The following is a 20,861-nucleotide window of genomic DNA, read 5'->3' on the forward strand; positions in this document are numbered from 1 at the left end:
TCCACAAACTCATCGATCTAAAAGCCTGAGATGATGTGTTGTGATATTGCGCTGGACTCTGGCCCTTCTCTGTCGCCTTAGACACACTTGTGAAACCATTTTAGTTTATAACTACATGACCACAAGAACACTGTTAGACTCTGATATCAAATTCTTCAGTGATATGAACAGGTTCAAATGTGTCCTGTGTTTTACTGCAGGTTACATGGTCCGCTCCACTCATACCCAGTGGAGAAGTTGAGCGGTATGAGATCCGCATGCCTGATCCACGCATCTCACACACCAATACGTCCATGCTCAACCGTACTGTTACCAACCTGCTGCCCTACACCAACTACAGCATCACCGTCCTTGCCTGCTCAGGAGGTGGAGGCCATGTCGGAGGCTGCACTGAGAGCTCCGCAACGCTGGTTACTACATTACCCACAATCCCAGAAGGTCTGCCATCCCTGTCAGTAGTAGCCATCAGTGAATCTTTCCTGGCTGTTTCATGGCAACTCCCATCAAGGCCGAATGGGCCCAACATAAGGTAACCAATGAATGTTCAATCGATGTACTACATCTTAGTTCCTTGACACATTTAAGTAGTGTTACTTATTGAATTCATTACTTATTTATTTATGTGTAATAATTAGTAGTAGTAGTAGTACTATATTTGAATATATAAAGATATGGTTGTAAAAATATGTTAAAATTGATGTTTACATTCCTCAAAGTAAAATCAGTCAATCAATCAATCTAGCTAGCTATTTATTTATTTATATTTGATGTATATAGATATGTTTGTAAAATGGATGATAAAATGGATGTTTACATTCTTCAAAGTAAAATCAATTGTAACCAAAATTGTCATTCATATGGTAAAGGAATTTGTAAAATCTCTTGGGAATAATCCATAACTCTGCCATTTTGTATGAGAACAGCAAGGTTGTGGTCTCCCTAGGTTGTGAAGAGTGAGGCACAACGTAAAAGTTCTTGTTCTTTCTCACTGTATATTTTAGTCTGTTTTTGAGCTGATTAGGTGGTAAATAAAGGTCTGTTCACGGCAGATGATTAAAATTCATGACTACTTTTCCCGCTGCTGCTCTGTTTGTTTAACTAGGCTTATAAAGCACACATTAAGCTGAGCTCTCCTGATTACAGCTAAAATTAGCATTACTGTTGAGGGAGAAAGAAAGAGAGAGAGAAAAGACAAAAGCACAAACCCAACGAAACAGCGGTGCGGGTGAAATGGCAGGAGGATTGTGGGAGTGGAGCAGGCTCTGATTATCTGGCTGTTTCCGCTGCCCTCAGATTTGAGCTGTTGAGACGGAAAACCCAGCAGCCCCTGGCCTCCCGTCCCCCCGAAGATTTGAATCTGTGGTACAATGTTTACGCAGGAACCAAATTGTTTCATGAAGATAAAGGCCTTAGCAGGTGAGATTACTGAAATTAGCTTTAATGCAAACTTTGCTTGTGTGTACAAAACTGTTTTTGTGCACCGATGCCATCTTTTTAATGCTGTTCAAAGATACTTTGAGCAAATATTCCATAGAATTAAACTGTTTTCGGCTAATCTTTCTCTGGCACTCCTTGTGTGTACGCTGAAAAACTCCATCATAAAACCCCCAAATGTTTCCCGTGTATCACAGGTTCTGTCATTTAGATTAATGCCTGACTTCATTTAAATGTTTTCAGTCCTTGCAAAAGATTAACTTTGAGCTTGACTTTAAGCAGCATATTTAAATACTTGACATTTAATGCAGTATTATCACAGCTTTTGTTAGTATTATACAGCCTCATTCTTATAAACACACTTTTCAGTGTATATATTTAGAATAGTTATCATAATCAAATGTATTTAAGAATTTTGCGTATTTCTTGATTATATGTTTAGACTTTTTTTTTATTTATATGAATAAATTAAAAGTATTTTTTTACATTTTCTGTGCATACAGTATAAATTGTTTAATATGTACATGTAATTATATAAATAATTACATATTTATATATTATAAGATTCTATGATTGTGGCTCCAGAAAATGTCCTTGTGCAAAATGTTTTTAAATGTGTTACAGGTACACATGGTACGAATACAAACTTCTGGTTCACAATGATGTTGGCTACGCTTCAGGGGAGGTTGCCACAGGGGTCACACTGGCTGGGCAACCCCTCACCCCCACCAGCATATCTGTCCAAGTTCTCAATCATACAGCGATCCTGGTCAACTGGTCCACCCCCAGTAAGAGTCAAGAATCTCTATATTAAACTCATCCTGGCCCGTGACCGAAAATACATTTCAGGAAAGAATCTGTGTTTAGAGAACTTGTTTTTGAGATTGACCTTTAGTGTGTCCTGTCTCTCTTTATATTTTATGTTCCCAGCTCTGCAAGATTTGCAGGGAAGTGTGGAGGACTACATCCTTATGGTTCTGTCCACCCAGCACAGGCAGACTCTTGCACTTGACCCCGCTGCGACCTCTGTGGTCATCTCTGACCTGCAGCCCAGCACAGAGTACAAGCTCTCCTTGACTGTATCCAACGGTGCTCACAACATTACCAGTCCTGAGGTCAGCTGCACTACTACAGATGGAGGTGAGTGCATGCCACATAGATGTTTAATACTCACATCTATTTTGACTGCCAAGCCACAGGGCTCCAGATTTGTTGTTTAACCTACCTGTTTTGACTGAATTTTTTGCATAAAACAAAGTATTAAATTTATTTATTGTTAAGTGCATGTACTAGTTGTACCGTTTGTAATATTCATGATTGTCCCTTAAGTACGTTTAGGCAGTCAAAGTCCGTATTGGAGTGATTCAGTTGAAAAAGAAATTTCTTGTTATGTGAATGGAATCAAAATCTCCAAACCTGTTTGCCAAGCTTACATTTTTGGAGTCAGTAAAAGTTTTTAATATAATTTTTAAATAAGTCTCTTATACTCACCAAGGCTACTTTTTTTTATACAAACTATAATATTATAAAATATTATTGCAGTTTAAAAGAACTGTTTGCGATTTTAAAATATTTTAAAATATAATTTATTCCTGTGATGACAAGTTGAATTTATAGCAGTCATTACTCCAGTTTTCAGTGTCACATGATCCTTTAGAAACCATTTTGATGTGCTGATTTGATGCTTAGTAATAGTTTCTCAGTTTTGAAAATGGTTTTGCTGCTTAATATTTTTGTGGAAACCATGATACAGTTTTACAAATATAATGTAAAAGTTTGCAAAGCGTCTTAGATGATATTTCGAATCTTAGTGGTTTAACTGAAATATGGAGTTTACTAGACCACAACCATTTCTGTATGTTTAACTGGATGAAATTTGGATTGAAGATATTGGCTAATTATGGTTTTCCTGTCAACACTTAAAATATTCCTGTGATTTCTGTCAGCCTGCCTCTCTCATATCACTCCAGCAGCCCCTGCTCACAGAGATAAAAAACGGATGAGGAGAAGAACTGATTGATTTAATATTTTCCCTCTGTACTCTAAAGGCAAACCTCACAAGCTGCAGAAAAATTTGCCTTTACCAAAATTGTGATATCTTGACCTCTGAGCTATGATCAATAGTCATTAAGCTGTCCTCTTACACAGTTAATGTACTGATGCACTGATATCACAGGAAACAGATGAAAGCTCAGCAAACCTCTTATGTACGCATATACACACACACACACTGCAGTGTGAGTTAAATTGTGCCTTACGCACTAAAAACTAAACAACTGGTTTTCCATAACATACCTCAGCTTCTTTCTCGTGTCACCTATCAGTATAAATAAAAACATTAGAATATAATTTGCTCCTAAATAAAGGTTACAGTTCATTTACCAAAGAGCTAGTAGTGGAAGCTTCATTATTTTACAGCCTAAAAGGCAGCTTATTAAAAGCAGTTGAACTTAAAAGATCATACTATGCTGCATGATAGTGTATATGTTAAGAGCCCGCTAATTAAAAACTGGAATGGAGACGAGGTTGTCCATGCGAAGTCTTGCATTAATAATACAGCAGCAGAAATGACATGGAAAAAGACGCTTCAGGAGAGCACTGATATCGGTCACATACAAGTATGTCTCATCATTGCTCTTTTGGTCAATGATGGGGAGTAACAAGCGGGCACTAAGCATTTTATAATAACTTGAGTAGTTCAGCTGCATTCTAAGCAGTCTAGCCTTTTCAAGTACTAAGCTACTTTTTCCAACTTTTTCAAAGTAGCTGAGTCAATATCCAAATGTGCTCTCAGCTCTCCTATGTGTCTTCTATCTCAGACTTTCTCTTTAAGGTATTTTTAGTTGTAGATAATTACTGCTCTGCTCTTAAAAATTGTATGAGAGATTTATTGATATATTTCAGGAGCTTTGATGTAGCCAGTCCACCTAACTACTTTTAAAAATAATATTTTGTTTTAAAATATGAGTAACTTGTAGCTTGAGAGTTTAAAAGAAGCTTCTCCAGCACTTCTTTTATTGATTGATTGTCTGATAAAAAATATTTCATTGATTAGTAACAATCCTTGCTTCTTAACAATGAAAATGAGTACTTTAGTTCATTAAGAACAATATTAGGGTCCATTCACACTGAACCCTTTATTGTTTCATTCATTCATTCATTATTTTTTATTTTATATTTTATTCACTTTTAAATGCATAAACTAGATGGACATTTGACTATTGCACTCACATCTTATGTCTTTTGCAGCGTCTTAATTGTTAGAAAAAGTTTAACTTTTTTTAGGTTCTGCTTTTATTTCATTCCATCTCCCTGTGCCTCACATTTTTATATAGAAAAATGTAGCCTGTATGAACCATTATTTAACCATCCTTTTAAGTGACATGCCACCCATTAATGCATGACCAAAGGTGTTTAGGTAACTGTTAGTTGTTGCCGATACCAAAACATTTATCTGTCCCTCACAAACCTTCAGTAAGATCTGCTGTAAAGGTACAAGCACGTTACTAGAAAATATCTTAGATGGGGTCTCTTCACTTGTTGACCTTTGTGTTAGCAGGATATCTCCTGAAGGGAGACTTTTTGAGGCTTTGAGTAGGAAGAACAGCAGTTATATTCTTTAGAGAGAGTGTAAGTGTCAGGACCCCTGCTCTGTATCGAATTCATTTCCCAGCTCGTCATGTCAGCCAATGGCTTGTTCAAAGCCACTGCTGAGATATTTGATCTCTCAGCTGTCATTAGCACTACACTCATGTCTTTCAGCTCTCTTTCACAAACTAACTTCACTAGCCTCAGAAAAAAAAGCTTTATCAATCATTCCCTTTTTACATTCTTTCAGAAGAGCCTTACAAAGTTGTCACAATAGCTGTTTACTAGAGTCACATCAAGCTGAAAAATATGCTCTCTGGTCTTCTTTTGTAAGTCAGTGTGATTTGTCATGGGAAAGGAAGAGCTTGCAAAATACAGAGGGGGGGGGGGGGGGGAGAAAAAGAAGGCGAAAATGGTGCAAGCTGTAGAAAGAATTCCCCAGACTGGCCCAGTTAACCCCCTCTGCCCCTGGTGCAGCACTCCAATCCCTGCGCGCTTCTCCAGGACTGATTCAATTTGCCCACAAACCATCTGCGGGAACCCCCAAAAGCAAGAGGGAAAGTGAAAGAGTCACACTCAGCCTTTTCTCATTCTGCCAGCCCCCCCTGATGTATTGCTGTCAGCATTCCCTGATGTACATATAAAATTACATTATTTATACACTCATGAACACACATCAAACGGACAGGCGTGTACTGCTGCATTATTATTGGTTATTGTTTGAACTAGACAACTGAGGGACATATATATATATATATATGTGTGTGTGTGTGTATGTGTATGTATGTGTGTATATATATATATATATGAGCAAATAAAATGATCTAAAATACAAAAAATTAACAAAATATGAAAAACGATATTATATATATATATATATATATATTATTTTAAATGGTGTAGTTTAAATAGTGTAATGATATATGCAGCATCAGAATTTCTATGAATTCTATGAATAGTTTCCTTATACTGTAGTTCTCAACACTTTAAGCTAGGACAGGAGAACGTATTTTAACATTAAAAAAAATACACAGATCAGCTTTAAGAAAATGCCTGTCCTTTTTTTGTTTATCCCTTTCTTTCTGTCTCTCTTTTTTATGCTCTTTTTCTAAGGCAGAAATAAAAGTGCTGCCCAAAGCCTTTTCAGAGACTATTAAGAGTAGAATATGCTGTGTGTTTATGCTACCGCTGGCACGATCTTGGTCTGGGGAAAAAAGAGAAAAGAATGAAAAACTGCTTTTCCTCCAGGTCTTTTTCTGTAGATGTTGTTGGTCATTGTTTTACTCTTTGTAGAGACTACTGCAGACTTAAGGACCTCGAGCCTTCCCTGAGCTTCGTCTTGGGCAGAGGTTAAAGAGACAAATCTTGAGGATTGAGCTCTTCAAAAGCGCTGGGGTTATGTCAATATGACCGTATGTTTTCATGTGGGCTCCAGTCCGCTGAGCTCTTCTGGGTAGTTTAGTGTGGCTTTCTCTCTCTATTGCAGAACCTGAAGGAGTCTTTCCTCCAGAGGTGGTGGTCCTAAATAGCACAGCAGTGAGGGTGCTATGGACAGCTCCTCTTGTTCCAAATGGTGTAGTCACAAAGTACTCCATCTATCTTGATGGCCATCTCTATGAGTCTACTAGCAATGGAACTGGATCACTGGAAGTGGGAGGACTTTTGCCGTTCACTGTCCACAGTATTCAGGTCTGGCCTTCTATCTAAACACACGCATACATAGTTTTATTTAGCGTACAGTGGTGTGAAAAAGTGTTGGCCCCCATCCTGTTTTTTAATTTTTTGCACATTTGTCACACTTAAAAGATTCAGATCATCAAACAAATTTTAATATTACACAAAGATAATGCAAGTAAATACAAAATGCAGTTTTTAAATGATTATTTATTTTATTAAGGGAAAAAAGCTGTCCAAACCTGCCTGGCCCTACGTGAAAAAGTAATTGCCCCCTAAATCTAATAACTGGTTGTGCCACGCTTTGCAGCAACAACTGCAATCAAGTGTTTGCGATAACTGGCAATGAGTCCTTCACATCGCTGTGGAGGAATTTTGGCCCACTCTTCTTTGCAGAATTGTTTTAACTCAGCCACATTGGAGGGTTTTCGAGCATGAATGGACTGTTTAAGCATCTCAATCGGATTTAAGTCCGGACTTTGATTTGGCCACTCCAAAACCTTAATTTAGTTTTTCTTGAGCCATTCAGAGGTGGACTTGCTGGTGTGTTTGGGATCATTGTCCTGCTGCATAACCCAAGTGCGCTTGAGGTCACAAACTGATGGCCGGACATTCTCCTTCAGGATTTTCTGCTAGAGAGCAGAATTCATGGTTCCATCAATTACGGCAAGTCGTCCAGGTCCTGAGGCTGCAAAGCAGCCCCAGATCATCACACTACCACCACCATGTTTGACTGTTGGTATGATGTTCTTTTTATGAAATGCTGTGTTGGTTTTACACCAGCTGTAACAGGACACACACCTTACAAAAAAGTTCAAATTTTGTCTCATCAGTCCACAGAATATTTGCCCAAAATCTTGGGGATAATCAAGATATTGCTTGTGAAATGAGAGACGAGCCTTTGTGTTCTTTTTGGTCAGCAGTGGCTTTTGCCTTGGAACTCTCCCATGGATGCCGTTTTTGCCCAGTCTCTTTCTTATTGTTGAATCATGAACACTGACCTTAATTGAGGCAAGTGAGGCCTGCAGTTCTTTAGATGTTGTTCTGGGTCCTTTAATGACCTCTTGGATGGGTCGTTGTTGTGCTCTTGGAGTAATTTTGGTTGGCCGGCAACTCCTGGGAAGGTTCACTATTGTTCCAAGTTTTCTCAATTTTTGGATAATGGCTCTGACCGTCGTTCGCTGGGGTCCCAAAGCCTTAGAAATGGCTTTATAATCCTCTCCAGACTGATTCATGTCAACTGTTTTGATTCTCATCTGTTCTTGAATTTCTTTAGATCGCGGCATGATGTGTTGCTATTTAAGCATGCTTCACTTTGTCAGACAGGTTCTATTTAAGTGATTTCTTGGTTCAACAGGTCTGGCAGTAATCAGGCCTGGGTGTGGCTAGTGAAATTTAACTCAGCTTTCTAAAATAATGTGGTTAATCACAGTTTTTTCATGATTTAACAGGAGGGGGCAATTAATTTTTCACGTAAGGCCACGTAGGTTTGGACAGCTTTTTTCCCTTAATAAATGAAATCATCATTTAAAAACTGCAATTTGTATTTACTTGCATTATCTTTGTGTAATATTTAAATTTGTTTGATTATCTGAAACATTAAAGTGTGACAAACATGCAAAAAAATAAGAAATCAGGAAGGGGGCCAACACTTTTTCACACCACTGTATATTAAAAGTTCAAAAGTCTGAGACCACATTGAAAATCTAGGATCTAAAGGTTTTAGGATTTAAAATGGGCAAGTAAATAAATAAATAAATAAGGATTTTAAATCCTAAACTAATAATTATGTTTCTGTAATATTGCACATATAATTTCACTTATTTTTTGTGCTGATTTTAAATTTTTAGTATTGTATGTAATTTTAGTGTAAAATGGTCTCAGATTTTGGACCTCTCTTTGTTTTGGATTTAACCTGTGCAGTGGGGCTGTTCTCTGTGTTTAGGTGGAGGTGTGTACCGTGTATGCGTGTGTGGAGAGTAACAGCACTCAGATGACCACGGTGGAGGACACACCGACTGAAATCGCCAAACCTCAGATTCAGGTGCTTAGCTCAAGGTGAGTCAGTCAAGCAGACACAGATAGTGGTGTGAATGTGAGTTTACCAGGATTAATTAAATATATACAGGGGGGTGGGGAACTAAACCATTAATATATAATATATAGCCTATTTACGAATGCATAAAGCTTGCCGCAAAGCACCGGCAAAAGTAATGACTGTTTTGGGAATAATAGCAAGAAGATATTTTCATTATTTTTTAATAAACTAGCGTTTTCTTAGTATGTCGGCTGCAAAGATGAAGTGGACTCGCCATCTCCTCAGTACGGTGGACGCACCTTTAGAGAGAAATTAGCCTTTCATACAGATTACATAGAGTATTTGTTTTCTATTTGAATTGGTTCATTTTAATGTTGACATTTCAAGCTTTCTTTAGATATATTTCTCATGTCTGTGAGGCAAGTAGCCTATACGCTGAGTATCGCCACGCTTGAGTTTTGTGTGCATGTTGTGGATAATCTGTTGGTTAAATATTCACCATCCCTTCGAAGTGTGACGTGGTGAGCCCAAACAATCCATCTACCATCTACATTTGGGGTGCCCAATCCTGTTCCTGGAGATCTTACTGTAAAGTCTGATCAAACACAACCCAACCAGCTCATTTAGATCTTCAGGAGCACTTGATAATTGCAGACAGGTGTGCTTGATCAGGTTTGAAACTGAACTCTGCAGGTACAGTAGGTAGATCGCCAGGAACAGAATTTGGCATCTCTGATCTACATTGTTCCTTCAATTATTTTATAAAATAATTATGAATAATTACAAAACAAGGGTAATTCACCAAATTTGTCTCTTTATGATACATGTGAAGTGTCCAAATGTGCACAGCACAGCTACTTGAGCCATTTTATTTTCCCTGTATGTCTATTGTTTTGCACTGGAAAATAAAGTGGGATGTATAGTTTTCACATGTTTTACTGTTGTCTTACATTGAACCTTTGCCTAACTGGTGGTTAGTGAACATTTTGAGATGACTTGAAAACGGTTGCAGCCCGTGTTGACTCAGTACACTGTACACAATATAAGAGAACCTTACACATACTACAGTGTAACACAGTGTAAGAAATTGTAAAAATTGTGTTTTTTTTAAGGCCCTAGGGCTCTGTGTGCCATAATAAGCCATAATTCACATATTTCCTGCCGTGTTGTCTCCCACCCTCATGTCATATCACCAGTGTGCTGTACTCACTCCCAATAGAATACTAACTACTGATCGATTGGCCCGACATGGCTGGCCGTGGCCTACACATGCCCCAAACAGTTCATTTATTTGCCACGCTAGATTTGCTCGAGTGGAATTTAATCAATAGCTAATTCATTAATTCTGTCTCTGGTGCTATGTGGGGGCTGGGAACAGGAATTGGCGGCTGGCTTAAGCTTTGATTGAAATATGACAAGTGCTGCAACCGATGGCTTACACACTGCTGCCGCCCAATATGAATTCCAGTTATTTCTCTCCATGAGGGATTAACGGTGGACAGCAAATGACACCCTTTGTAATATAATACTAACACATTTGTTATAGGAAAGCTGCTTCCCCATCCCTAACCCCTCAAGAAAAAAAGTAAGCATGAATAATATTTAGTTTTTTTTTAAAGCCCACAGTAATCTCCAAACGATTCTCTGTCTGTACTTTAAAAGAGGAAGCCTTGTCGCATTTCATGAATTCCTAATCAGATACTAAGGTCTGTCAGCTTTAAGTCGTCAGAGGCCTTCACTATCAATTAGCTTCCACATCAGGGAGGGGACAGAGGAGAGGAGAGAGACCCACGCAAACCGTAATCATGTCATTCTCTACGTCTTGCGTATGTGACAAGAGATTTGCACAACACAAAAGATATGGGCAAAAAGCAAAGGAAGCCAAATCACAGAGCGGTATGGATATTATCATGTATGGCGAGGAGATGAAAAAGATGATGAAAACAAAAGCACATTTCCATAAGGTTATGGCAACAGTTAAGAAAGAAATAAGGCTTGTTTAATGGCTTTTTGGTTTTTCCTTCCTGTTTGCTCTCTGCAGTGTTCCGTCAGGCAGCAAACTGCACTGCCAGATGCAAATGTTTTTTGTGTTGTTTTGTTTATTGTTTTGTTGTCCTTCCCTGCCTACTGTTCCTTTAGATAGCAAGCTGCACCACCAAATGTGAATTTTTTTGTTTTGTATTTACTTGCTTGCTTGTTTCTTATTTACTCATTTATTAACTAATGCTAATAAAAAGTGTGTTGCTTACGGTATGCCACAGCAGGATTCCTAGTATGTGCCATTTAAAACTTATCTTGTATTTTAAGGTAAGTTTGATTATGAATAAGTGATTAGTAAAATACATTTGTTGCTATTACTAAATATTACAAAATGGGATACAGTAAAATTCTTGTAATACGAAATATTTTAATGACATAATACAGGTCTCAATATTTTATCCAGTATCTCAAAGTAAGCAGTAGTGAACAAAAATTGTTCCTTTCTGTGGAAAGCCAGCTCTCCTGATGAGTGGAGAGGAAAATTAATACAAGAAGTACAGTGGGGGCAAAAAGTATTTAGTCAGCCACCAATAATTCTTTAAAAATCCTACAATGTGATTTTCTGGATTTTTTTTTCCTCATTTTGTCTCTCATAGTTGAGGTATACCTATGATGAAAATTACAGGCCTCTCTCATCTTTTTAAGTGGGAGAACTTGCACAATTGGTGGCTGACTAAATACTTTTTTGCCCCACTGTACATCAGAAAAAGAAAATATGACACGTATCATAACTCTGCAATACTGCACAGCACATCTATTTGGCTCTAGTATATCAAGTTGTAGAAAGCGCTATATAACGAGGCGATTATCACCATTTTTCTATTATATTACATGCTTTCTCCTTGACAGTGACAAAACAAAAACAAAGTATGAACTAAAACCAGACTGACAATATACACCAAGTGATGAGCAGTATTTGTGAATGTGTAATATCTGTGCTTTGTCTGTATACTGTATGTGTTAGATCAGTTAAACTAGAATGGACATCACCTGGTAAGCCCAATGGCATTCTGGGAGGATATGACGTGTGGCGGAGCACCCTGCAGCGGTGCGAGGAGCTGCAGACCCAGCAGGCGTTTGCTCCTCAGGCTCACTGCTCGTACCTGGAGTGCCTTGCAGAACAAGACTTCTGCGGCAAGACCTGTTATAAGCCTGAGACACAGGTAACTACTCACTAACCTCTATTAAACTGTTATACTTAGATCATTAGTTTTGATGGTAGAGTATTCCATGAAGAAACAGTGACGAATCAGTTGGAGTGGCTGGTATTTATCTATGAAGCACAGTCCCTGTGATTGGTTTCAGTAAACAGATTAACTTGTCTTCTGCAATTGCTGCCATCCTGGTGTTATTGAAATACAGCCAAATTGGCAAGCGCAAACAGGCCATACGTCTCCACCAGCTTAAATCAGACAGTAATACACTAGAGACAAGCACACAAAGAGAACACAACTTGAAAAAGGACAAGAGCTCTCAAAGCTGTAAAGCAGTATAATAGAAAAATGAGTTTCACAGAGGCAACATGACACACTATTGTGATGTGTTAATGGAGCTCGTCTTGAATTCAGCATTATCCATAGTTTAACACCTATTGAAAGGTGTTTTTGTTTGATTCTTTATTAGTACTAATAGGAAATATCAGCTATAATTAGAGATGTCAATTTAATGTGTTATTTTAATTATAAAAAAGGTAGAAAAATGAACACATTTAAACATGCTGTATATTCTACAATAGGGGATTTCCCTATTGTCTGGGCAATTTAAGCTGGTCCAGTGGTTCTGAACAGTTTTGACTTGAAGGCCCCTCATTGTCCAACACTATATCCCAAGACACTAATCAAAATGTTTAATCAACCTGTGAGATAAATTAAATAAAAATTTCAGTCAGCATGAATTGAAAATTCACACGCTCTTTGTCCTAATTGGACTTGTGAAAGATTCATCAATGCATCATTTATCTCTGGTGATGTGTTCCAGACTTTTCCAATCCTTTAATCCCTGCCCCCTTCTTACAGTGGACTGTAAGCTTGCCTTCATATCTGCCTCTATCCAATAAACAACCGATGGATTTTATTTTTTGATAATCGTTTTTACTTAGATACCTTGTCAGAAGCCTATAACTCTGGCTGAAATTGTCTTTTGAGGGCAATTTCATACTGTATGCACAAGCTTTCTTTTTGTACTGCCTTTACATGTACTGGTTGTAATTCTCAGGAGTTTGATAAACTGGGTTCAAGTAGGTTTAAAAGTTCAGACCTCTCTCAAAGGCACAGCAGAGGAGGTATTTACTGGATGCCATTTTTCTACTGGAAGCTGGGCCAGAAGGTAAGGACAATGTCAGTGGCTCAGGGCAATACAGCTTTTTCAGACACCACAAGAGTATCATCTCAGCGCTATGAGAATCTATCCTGCCCTGATTTCTCGCCAAAGTAGGCAGCGGAGTCTGGCTAAATATAGCCTGCCGCTGTGGAGCGAAGAGATGGGCTGGAGTTCTACCTGCGCTCACATGTGCCTCTGCGGGCCCTCAGGGCTGAGGCATTGCCACCTCTTAAATTCCTAATTGTCTTGAGGAGTGAGAAACTTGTATGGACAATGTATTTGAATTGCATATATTTTTATATGCGTTTTATTGTTGCAGGTATGCTGTGCAGGGACTGTTCACAGCGTAAATCAGTCTCATCAGTGTTGTGAAGAGCGTTATGTTCCAGCTTTAGAGGATTCTGGGAGTGTGTGTTGTGGAGGTCAGTTTTTCCAGCCTATGCCTCAACACCAGTGCTGTGGAGGATATTACATACTAGTTCCACCAGGTATGCACTGCATTCAGCATTAACACAGCCAAATGTGAATTCAACTTATGCTGCATAAAAATATCAATCTCAGTATTTCTTCCTTATTTTTTGAACATTCTTTTGTTTTACATCACATACTGTAGTTGATTGTTCTATATGTGTTCAAAGGAGAGGTCTGTTGTCCGGACTCTGTGGAACGGCGTGTATCTGTTGGTCTCGGGGACTCGTGTTGTGGTGGGAGTCCTTTCATGTCTGGAGCCAGACAGATCTGCTGTGGGGGGCATCTTTATGATGGCTTCAGCTCCCAGTGCTGTGGAGGACAGCTAGTCCCAAGAGAGATGGTGTGCTGTGGGGATGCTCACCAGGGGACGCCCTATAAACATGTATCAGGTTAGCTTGGAGAAACATGCTTGTCGAACATTGTCACAACTGAAATGTATTGTACACTACCGTTCAAAAGTTTGGGGTCAGTAAAGTCTCTTATGCTCACCAAGGCTGCATTTATTTAATCAAAAACACAGTAAAACCATAATATTGTGAAATATTGTTACAGTATGAAACAACTGTTTTCTATTTGAATATATTTTAAAATCCTGTGATGCAAAGCTGAATTTTCAGCAGCCATTACTCCAATCTTCAGTTTCACTTTCTAAAAGGCTCATTTGCTTCTCAAGAAACATTTATTGTTATTATAAATGTTAAAAACAGTTGGGCTGTGTAATATTTTTGTGAAAACCATGATACATTTAGTTTTTCAGGGTTCATTGATTAATAGAAAGTTCAGAAGAACAGCGTTTGAAACAGAAATCTTTTGTAATGTTATATACAGTATGTCTGTACTGTCACTTTTGATCAGTTTTTTGATCAATGCATCCCTGCTGAATAAAAGTGTTTCTTTCTCTCTTTCAAAAATATTACTGATCCAAAACTTTGAACAGTATTTTAGAGAAAAGTTGGTTCCGGTCCTCATATTTGATTGGTCCTAGTCATATCTGATCTGCAGTCGCAGTCCAGCACAGAAGTGAACCACTATTGATAACATAATAAGTATAATTTGCATTTACCACATCACACTTATAGTACAATCCGTTTATCACAGCCGCTTGTCAGAGAGCAGAATTGTACTGTCAGGACCGCCTTAAAATCCTCTCCTTCTGCAAAACAGAAAATGTGGCGCTAGTAAACTTTAAATGGGACAAAGCACGTATGACCACTTCATTGTGGCTAAGTTTAGCCCTCACTCCTTAGTGACTTTCTAATGACACTGTGGTGGGTGTCAGAGGAGCTGAACCCTCTTGGGGTCACCCAGGCTCCCCTGCAGTGCCCTGCTAAAGTGGGCACCTGGGCACAGATGGGCTGGATGGGCACTGGCCCTGGTGTCAGCCATCTTTGTCAGGCTGGATGATGGAGCTGAGTCTATCTGAGCACCAACCAGAGCTGTGCCAAGCCCACAGCAGGCTCCCAGGATGCAACAGAACTAATGGCCACCATGAGGTCAGTGGCATCAGTGTATTTATCATACAAACACACTCTCCAAGTCGTTCGGTGGCTTCGGTAGCATCCTGGGATTGGGTCCAGTAAACATTTTCAAGCTTTGGTTAATCACCCTGCCCTTGATATACAGTTTTTCAAAGCTGTCCCCCTTTTTTAGGGAACTTAATCACTTCATTCGTTTCACTACATACCTGGAGTTATTTCAGAAGCTAGCAGAACATTTTCCTCAAGATTAAAACACACCACGCCACAGTGCTCGCTCACATTACCTCGCTTGATTTTCTCTTCCTTTGGTTCATCTTACTGAAATAAGGCAGATGAAGAAGTCATCGCTCATTAAAGAGAGGATCCTGGGGAGAGCATATGTTATGATGGATAGTACTGTTAGGATAACTAAAGGCCATTTGCCTGGTAGCCACACCGCTGGTGCGCGGAGCTGGGGGCTCACGCCGCGAGCTCCACGCTGGCTCCTCACTCTGTCAGTCTGCTCTATTATTGAATGAGCTACTTAACCTTGATAAAGACACCCCAACTCCCTCAAGGTTCCGTCTCCTTTAGCGGCGGTGAGGGTCTCTGCAAATATAAGCTAATGGACAGATAATGCGGCATATGCCATGAGCTGCTATCCTCTTCTATTGGCTAAGGAGGATGTAATGTGAGTAAAAGCTGAAATGTGCTGCAGACTGTGGCAAAACTATAGGCTTTGGTGAACGCCTAATGGGGGCTTAATTAGGTTTATTAGGCATATGACTGCTTATTTCTTAAATTTTTGTGTTATAGGATTTTTACCATAGTTAAGCTATGTTACTAGTTAAACTAGTAACCATTGTTTTTCAATGAAGTGAAGTGTCTAACTCCCCTTAACCATAGTAAAATCACTGTAACGCTTGACCTCTCATGTCTAATTGTTTGTATAAAATGCCAACAACAGCAAAAGGCTCTGATGTTCTGTAGGACGTTTGAGATTTTTGTTTTCTGAAAGAAATTAATACTTAATGTTACCAACCACATACTTTTGAATGGTAGTGTAGTTCATTTGTATTGACTAATACACTTGATGCATTCAAATGTGACTCAACCAATCAAATTATAGTGCATTTAGTACATTTTAAATAGATGCGTATTTTAAATTTAGATGCCATATACAGTGGGTACGGAACCCCCTTAAATTTTTCACTCTTTGTTATATTGCAGCCATTTGCTAAAATCATTTAAGTTAATTTTTTTCCCTCATTAATGTACACACAGCACCCCATATTGACAGAAAAACACAGAATTGTTGACATTTTTGCAGATTTATTAAAAAAGAAAAACTGAAATATCACATGGTCCTAAGTATTCAGACCCTTTGCTGTGACACTCATATATTTAACTCAGGTGCTGTCCATTTCTTCTGATCATCCTTGAGATGGTTCTACACCTTCATTTGAGTCCAGCTGTGTTTGATTATACTGATTGGACTTGGTTAGGAAAGCCACACACCTGTCTATATAAGACCTTACAGCTCACAGTGCATGTCAGAGCAAATGAGAATCATGAGGTCAAAGGAACTGCCTGAAGAGCTCAGAGACAGAATTGTGGCAAAGCACAGATCTGGCCAAGGTTACAAAAAAAATTCTGCTGCACTTAAGGTTCCTAAGAGCACAGCGGCCTCCATAATCCTTAAATGGAAGACGTTTGGGACCACCAGAACCCTTCCTAGAGCTGGCCGTCCAGCCAAACTGAGCTATCGGGGGAGAAGAGCCTTGGTGAGAGAGGTAAAGAAGAACCCAAAGAGCACTGTGGCTGAGCTCCAGAGATGCAGTCGGGAGATGGGAGAAAGTTGTAGAAAGTCAACCATCACTGCAGCCCTCCACCAGTCGGGGCTTTATGGCAGAGGGGCCCAGACATTCACAGAAGCAGCATTTAACCGGTGTGTGAATGCAGGAAGCCTTTAACTATAGACCATCAAACCGCGATTGACTAAATATTAACTGGTCCAACAGATTTCCAGACGAAAGGCATTTTGTGATCACTGAGCTCAAACTAATTCATAAAATGTGGTTCGATCTTGCATTATTTTTAGCCGCTCCAGGTAATAAGAGCAGCAGAAGCAGACTCTCTGCGGACGTGCTACTTCACAGAGAGATTTACTGACAGCCCTCAACGCGGCCGGCGCATATAAAAACACCTCTTTATTATCCCATAAAAGAGAAACAGCATTGGACCAACATTGTTCAGCACGACGCTCTGACTTTCTTCCTGCACAATCAAATTACACAACAAGAGACAAACTTTGGACACAATGGGTTTTAGAAATGAGACATTACGAAGTGAGCAAGAAAAATCTATATATTGACATTGTATAAACAAGTATGGTTTTTGTATCAACATTTCAGCAACTGTGATGTAAAATTGATGGTGCATTATTTTAACGTGCATGTCTGTGTCCCATTTCAGGGAGCGAATTTTCAGGGAATCCCTACAGCCATCCACAGTACACAACCTATAATGAAGCCTGGAGATTTAGCAACCCAGCAATACTGAGTGAGTGTCTCCTTACAAAAACACAGTTTCTGCCAAAGTATCATAGGTAAAGTATTTGTTACTACAATAAAACTGATGCTTTGTATTAGACACCACTGTCCTCAATCGATCGATCAATCAATCAATCAACTTTTGAAATTACATAAATATATATTTAAAAATAATATAATAAAAAAAAATTATAGAAAAAAATGTATTACATTTAAAAAGTACTGAATGCAAAAAAAGTAATCAAATATAATTATTAAATAAATAAATAGTTTTAGAAAGCTTACTAAACAGTTGAAAGGACATCCCAAATAAATTGTAGTCACTTTAACTGATTAACTGTATGTTGAGAGTTATATGTTTGCTAGAAATTAATTAACAGTCCTTTAAGATTAACAGATCTTATTGTTTTTTTTTTGGTTTTTTTGCTGTCTAAAACGCTTGACTCTGCAACAGTTTTTGCATTTATGACTTTTTGTAGTATTATGTGGTGAATCTTTACCAATAATCATTATGCAATAACAATTAGCTGTGAATGTTTTAGTGCACAAGCTAAATATGCCGTAAGCATCTGAATATTAGCTGAAATGACATGAAATATATATATATTTGGGTATTCTGTAAACAACATGGTAAATTAAATAAAAATAGCATTGTGTGTTCATAGAGCGATTATATGTGTTAAAAATATTTTTTCCAGTCGTTTACATAATTATTTCAATTTTATTGGTTTGTAATTCCTGGATCTTGGCTGAAGTTGATGGAATTTGCATTAATTATTTTGATAGCAAAATCCTGGCCATACATGAAATCAATACTATATGATGCTTAAAACAAATATGCATTTAATATATTAATATGCAGTCATTGTCGTGGTGTATTGAAATGGTACATTCCTTTCTTATTAACTTTCAGGTTCCCCCTATTATTATAGTGCATCCCGAGGCTCCGCCACTGCCTATGACCGCCACTAGTTACCACAGAAACCAAATCAGGCGGCACGCCCATGGACTCAGACTTCATATTCTGCCAGTGTGAGCAGTGCAGCTGATTGAACAGAGTGGTTTCATGCAGTCACATGATGAAGAATAGACCAATCAGGAACAAAAACATCTCGACGACAATTCAGCCAGTCGCACGAGCCTCAAACCGACAAACGAACAATAAATGTATAACTCAAAGACTGAGGGTAAATATGATTTTTAAAACAAAATTAACATCTGCTTTTTTAATACTTTTATATTTTGTCCGTTCATTAATATTATTCATAGGTATTCATACTTAAAGAGGTTCTAGCATATATATGTATTTGTTTGTTTGGATAGACACTGAAATGAATGATATCAACGGTTGGACATTTTCTAAAATGAAAATTGCTAATACAGTGGGTACGGAAAGTATTCAGACCCCCTTAAATTTTTCACTCTTTGTTATATTGTAGCCATTTGCTAAAATCATTTAAGTTATTTTTTTTTCCTCATTAATGTACACACAGCACCCCATATTGACAGAAAAACACAGAATTGTTGACATTTTTGCAGATTTATTAAAGAAAAACTGAAATATCACATGGTCCTAAGTATTCAGACCCTTTGCTGTGACACTCGTATATTTAACTCAGGTGCTGTCCATTTCTTCTGCTCATCCTTGAGATGGTTCTACACCTTCATTTGAGTCTAGCTGTGTTTGATTATACTGATTGGACTTGATTTGGAAAGCCACACACCTGTCTATATAAGACCTTACTGCTCACAGTGCATGTCAGAGCAAATGAGAATTATGAGGTCAAAGGAACTGCCTGAAGAGCTCAGAGACAGAATTGTGGCAAGGCACAGATCTGGCCAAGGTTACAAAAAAATTTCTGCTGCACTTAAGGTTCCCAAGAGCACAGTGGCTTCCATTCCTTAAATGGAAGACGTTTGGGATGACCAGAACCCTTCCTAGAGCTGGCCGTCTGGCCAAACTGAGCTATCGGGGGAGAAGAGCCTTGGTGAGAGAGGTAAAGAAGAACCCAAAGATCACTGTGGCTGAGCTCCAGAGATGCAGTCGGGAGATGGGAGAAAGTTGTAGAAAGTCAACCATCACTGCAGCCCTCCACCAGTCGGGGTTTTATGGCAGAGTGGCCCGACGGAAGCCTCTCCTCAGTGCAAGACACATGAAAGCCTGCATGGAGGACTCCAAGATGGTGAGAAATAAGATTCTCTGGTCTGATGAGTCCAAGATAGAACTTTTTGGCCTTAAGCGTTTTTTCTAAGCGGTATGTGTGGAGAAAAGCAGGCACTGCTCATCACCTGTCCAATACAGTCCCAACAGTGAAGCATGGTGGTGGCAGCATCATGCTGTGGGGTGTTTTTCAGCTGCAGGGACAGGACGACTGGTTGCAATTGAGGGAAAGATGAATGCGGCCAAGTACAGGGATATCCTGGACGAAAACCTTCTCCAGAGTGCTCAGGACCTCAGACTGGGCTGAAGGTTTACCTTCCAACAAGACAATGACCCTAAGCACACAGCTAAAATAACGAAGGAGTGGCTTCAGAACAACTCTGTGACTGTTCTTGAATGGCCCCGCCAGAGCCCTGACTTAAACCCAATTGAGCATCTCTGGAGAGACCTAAAAATGGCTGTCCACCAACGTTTACCATCCAACCTGACAGAACTGGAGAGGATCTGCAAGGAGGAATGGCAGAGGATCCCCAAATCCAGGTGTGAAAAACTTGTTGCATCTTTCCCAAAAAGACTCATGGCTGTATTAGATCAAAAGGGTGCTTCTACTAAATACTGAGCAAAGGGTCTGAATACTTAGGACCATGTGATATTTCAGTTTTTCTTTTTTAATAAATCTGCAAAAATGTCAACAATTCTGTGTTTTTCTGTCAATATGGGGTGCTGTGTTTACATTAATGAGGGAAAAAAATTAGCTTAAATGATTTTAGCAAATGGCTGCAATATAACAAAGAGTGAAAAATGTAAGGGGGTCTGAATACTTTCCGTACCCACTGTATATTTAGGCCTGTCTTCAAGAGTGGGTTGTCAGAGAGAAATTTGTCTGTTTTTCTATTTGTGTTTCTGAACTTTGTTGTTCAGAAATGCCATGACATTGTGTTTAAGCTGCACGTGTTCCTCCAGATTGTGGAAATAGAATCACAGGCAGTTTTTTGAGGATGTCCCTCTGAGATCCAGCTGATGGGCGATGGAAATGTGATTACTGGGTCCCCAAAGTGCGATCTGTCACACATTACACTCTAGCCTGTCAGGACTCGCAGTGCTCCGGCACAGCGGAGATGGAATTG

The 20,861-nt window shown here is 38.9% G+C and overlaps 1 protein-coding gene and 1 long non-coding RNA gene across 2 annotated transcripts in view; both read left to right on the forward strand.

Annotated features, from left to right (window-relative positions):
- Nucleotides 1-20,861, forward strand: part of LOC107583304 (Usher syndrome 2A (autosomal recessive, mild)) — a 227,522-nt gene that overhangs the window by 142,659 nt on the left and 64,002 nt on the right. Inside the window, exons 41-49 of the mRNA XM_016269485.1 lie at nucleotides 201-529; nucleotides 1,294-1,416; nucleotides 2,059-2,222; nucleotides 2,365-2,574; nucleotides 6,509-6,711; nucleotides 8,642-8,754; nucleotides 11,739-11,937; nucleotides 13,413-13,581; nucleotides 13,732-13,953. Of these exons, the coding sequence (XP_016124971.1) occupies nucleotides 201-529; nucleotides 1,294-1,416; nucleotides 2,059-2,222; nucleotides 2,365-2,574; nucleotides 6,509-6,711; nucleotides 8,642-8,754; nucleotides 11,739-11,937; nucleotides 13,413-13,581; nucleotides 13,732-13,953 (1,732 nt within the window). The remainder of the gene's footprint in view (nucleotides 1-200; nucleotides 530-1,293; nucleotides 1,417-2,058; nucleotides 2,223-2,364; nucleotides 2,575-6,508; nucleotides 6,712-8,641; nucleotides 8,755-11,738; nucleotides 11,938-13,412; nucleotides 13,582-13,731; nucleotides 13,954-20,861) is intronic.
- Nucleotides 17,128-18,978, forward strand: LOC107582251 (uncharacterized). The gene is made up of 3 exons (XR_001608933.1): nucleotides 17,128-17,369; nucleotides 17,497-17,583; nucleotides 18,487-18,978. It is a non-coding gene; the product is annotated as an uncharacterized lncRNA (long non-coding RNA).

The sequence above is a fragment of the Sinocyclocheilus grahami genome, unplaced genomic scaffold, assembly GCF_001515645.1.
Source record: "Sinocyclocheilus grahami isolate Dianchi unplaced genomic scaffold, SAMN03320097.WGS_v1.1 scaffold4.1, whole genome shotgun sequence".
Lineage (NCBI taxonomy): Eukaryota > Metazoa > Chordata > Actinopteri > Cypriniformes > Cyprinidae > Sinocyclocheilus > Sinocyclocheilus grahami.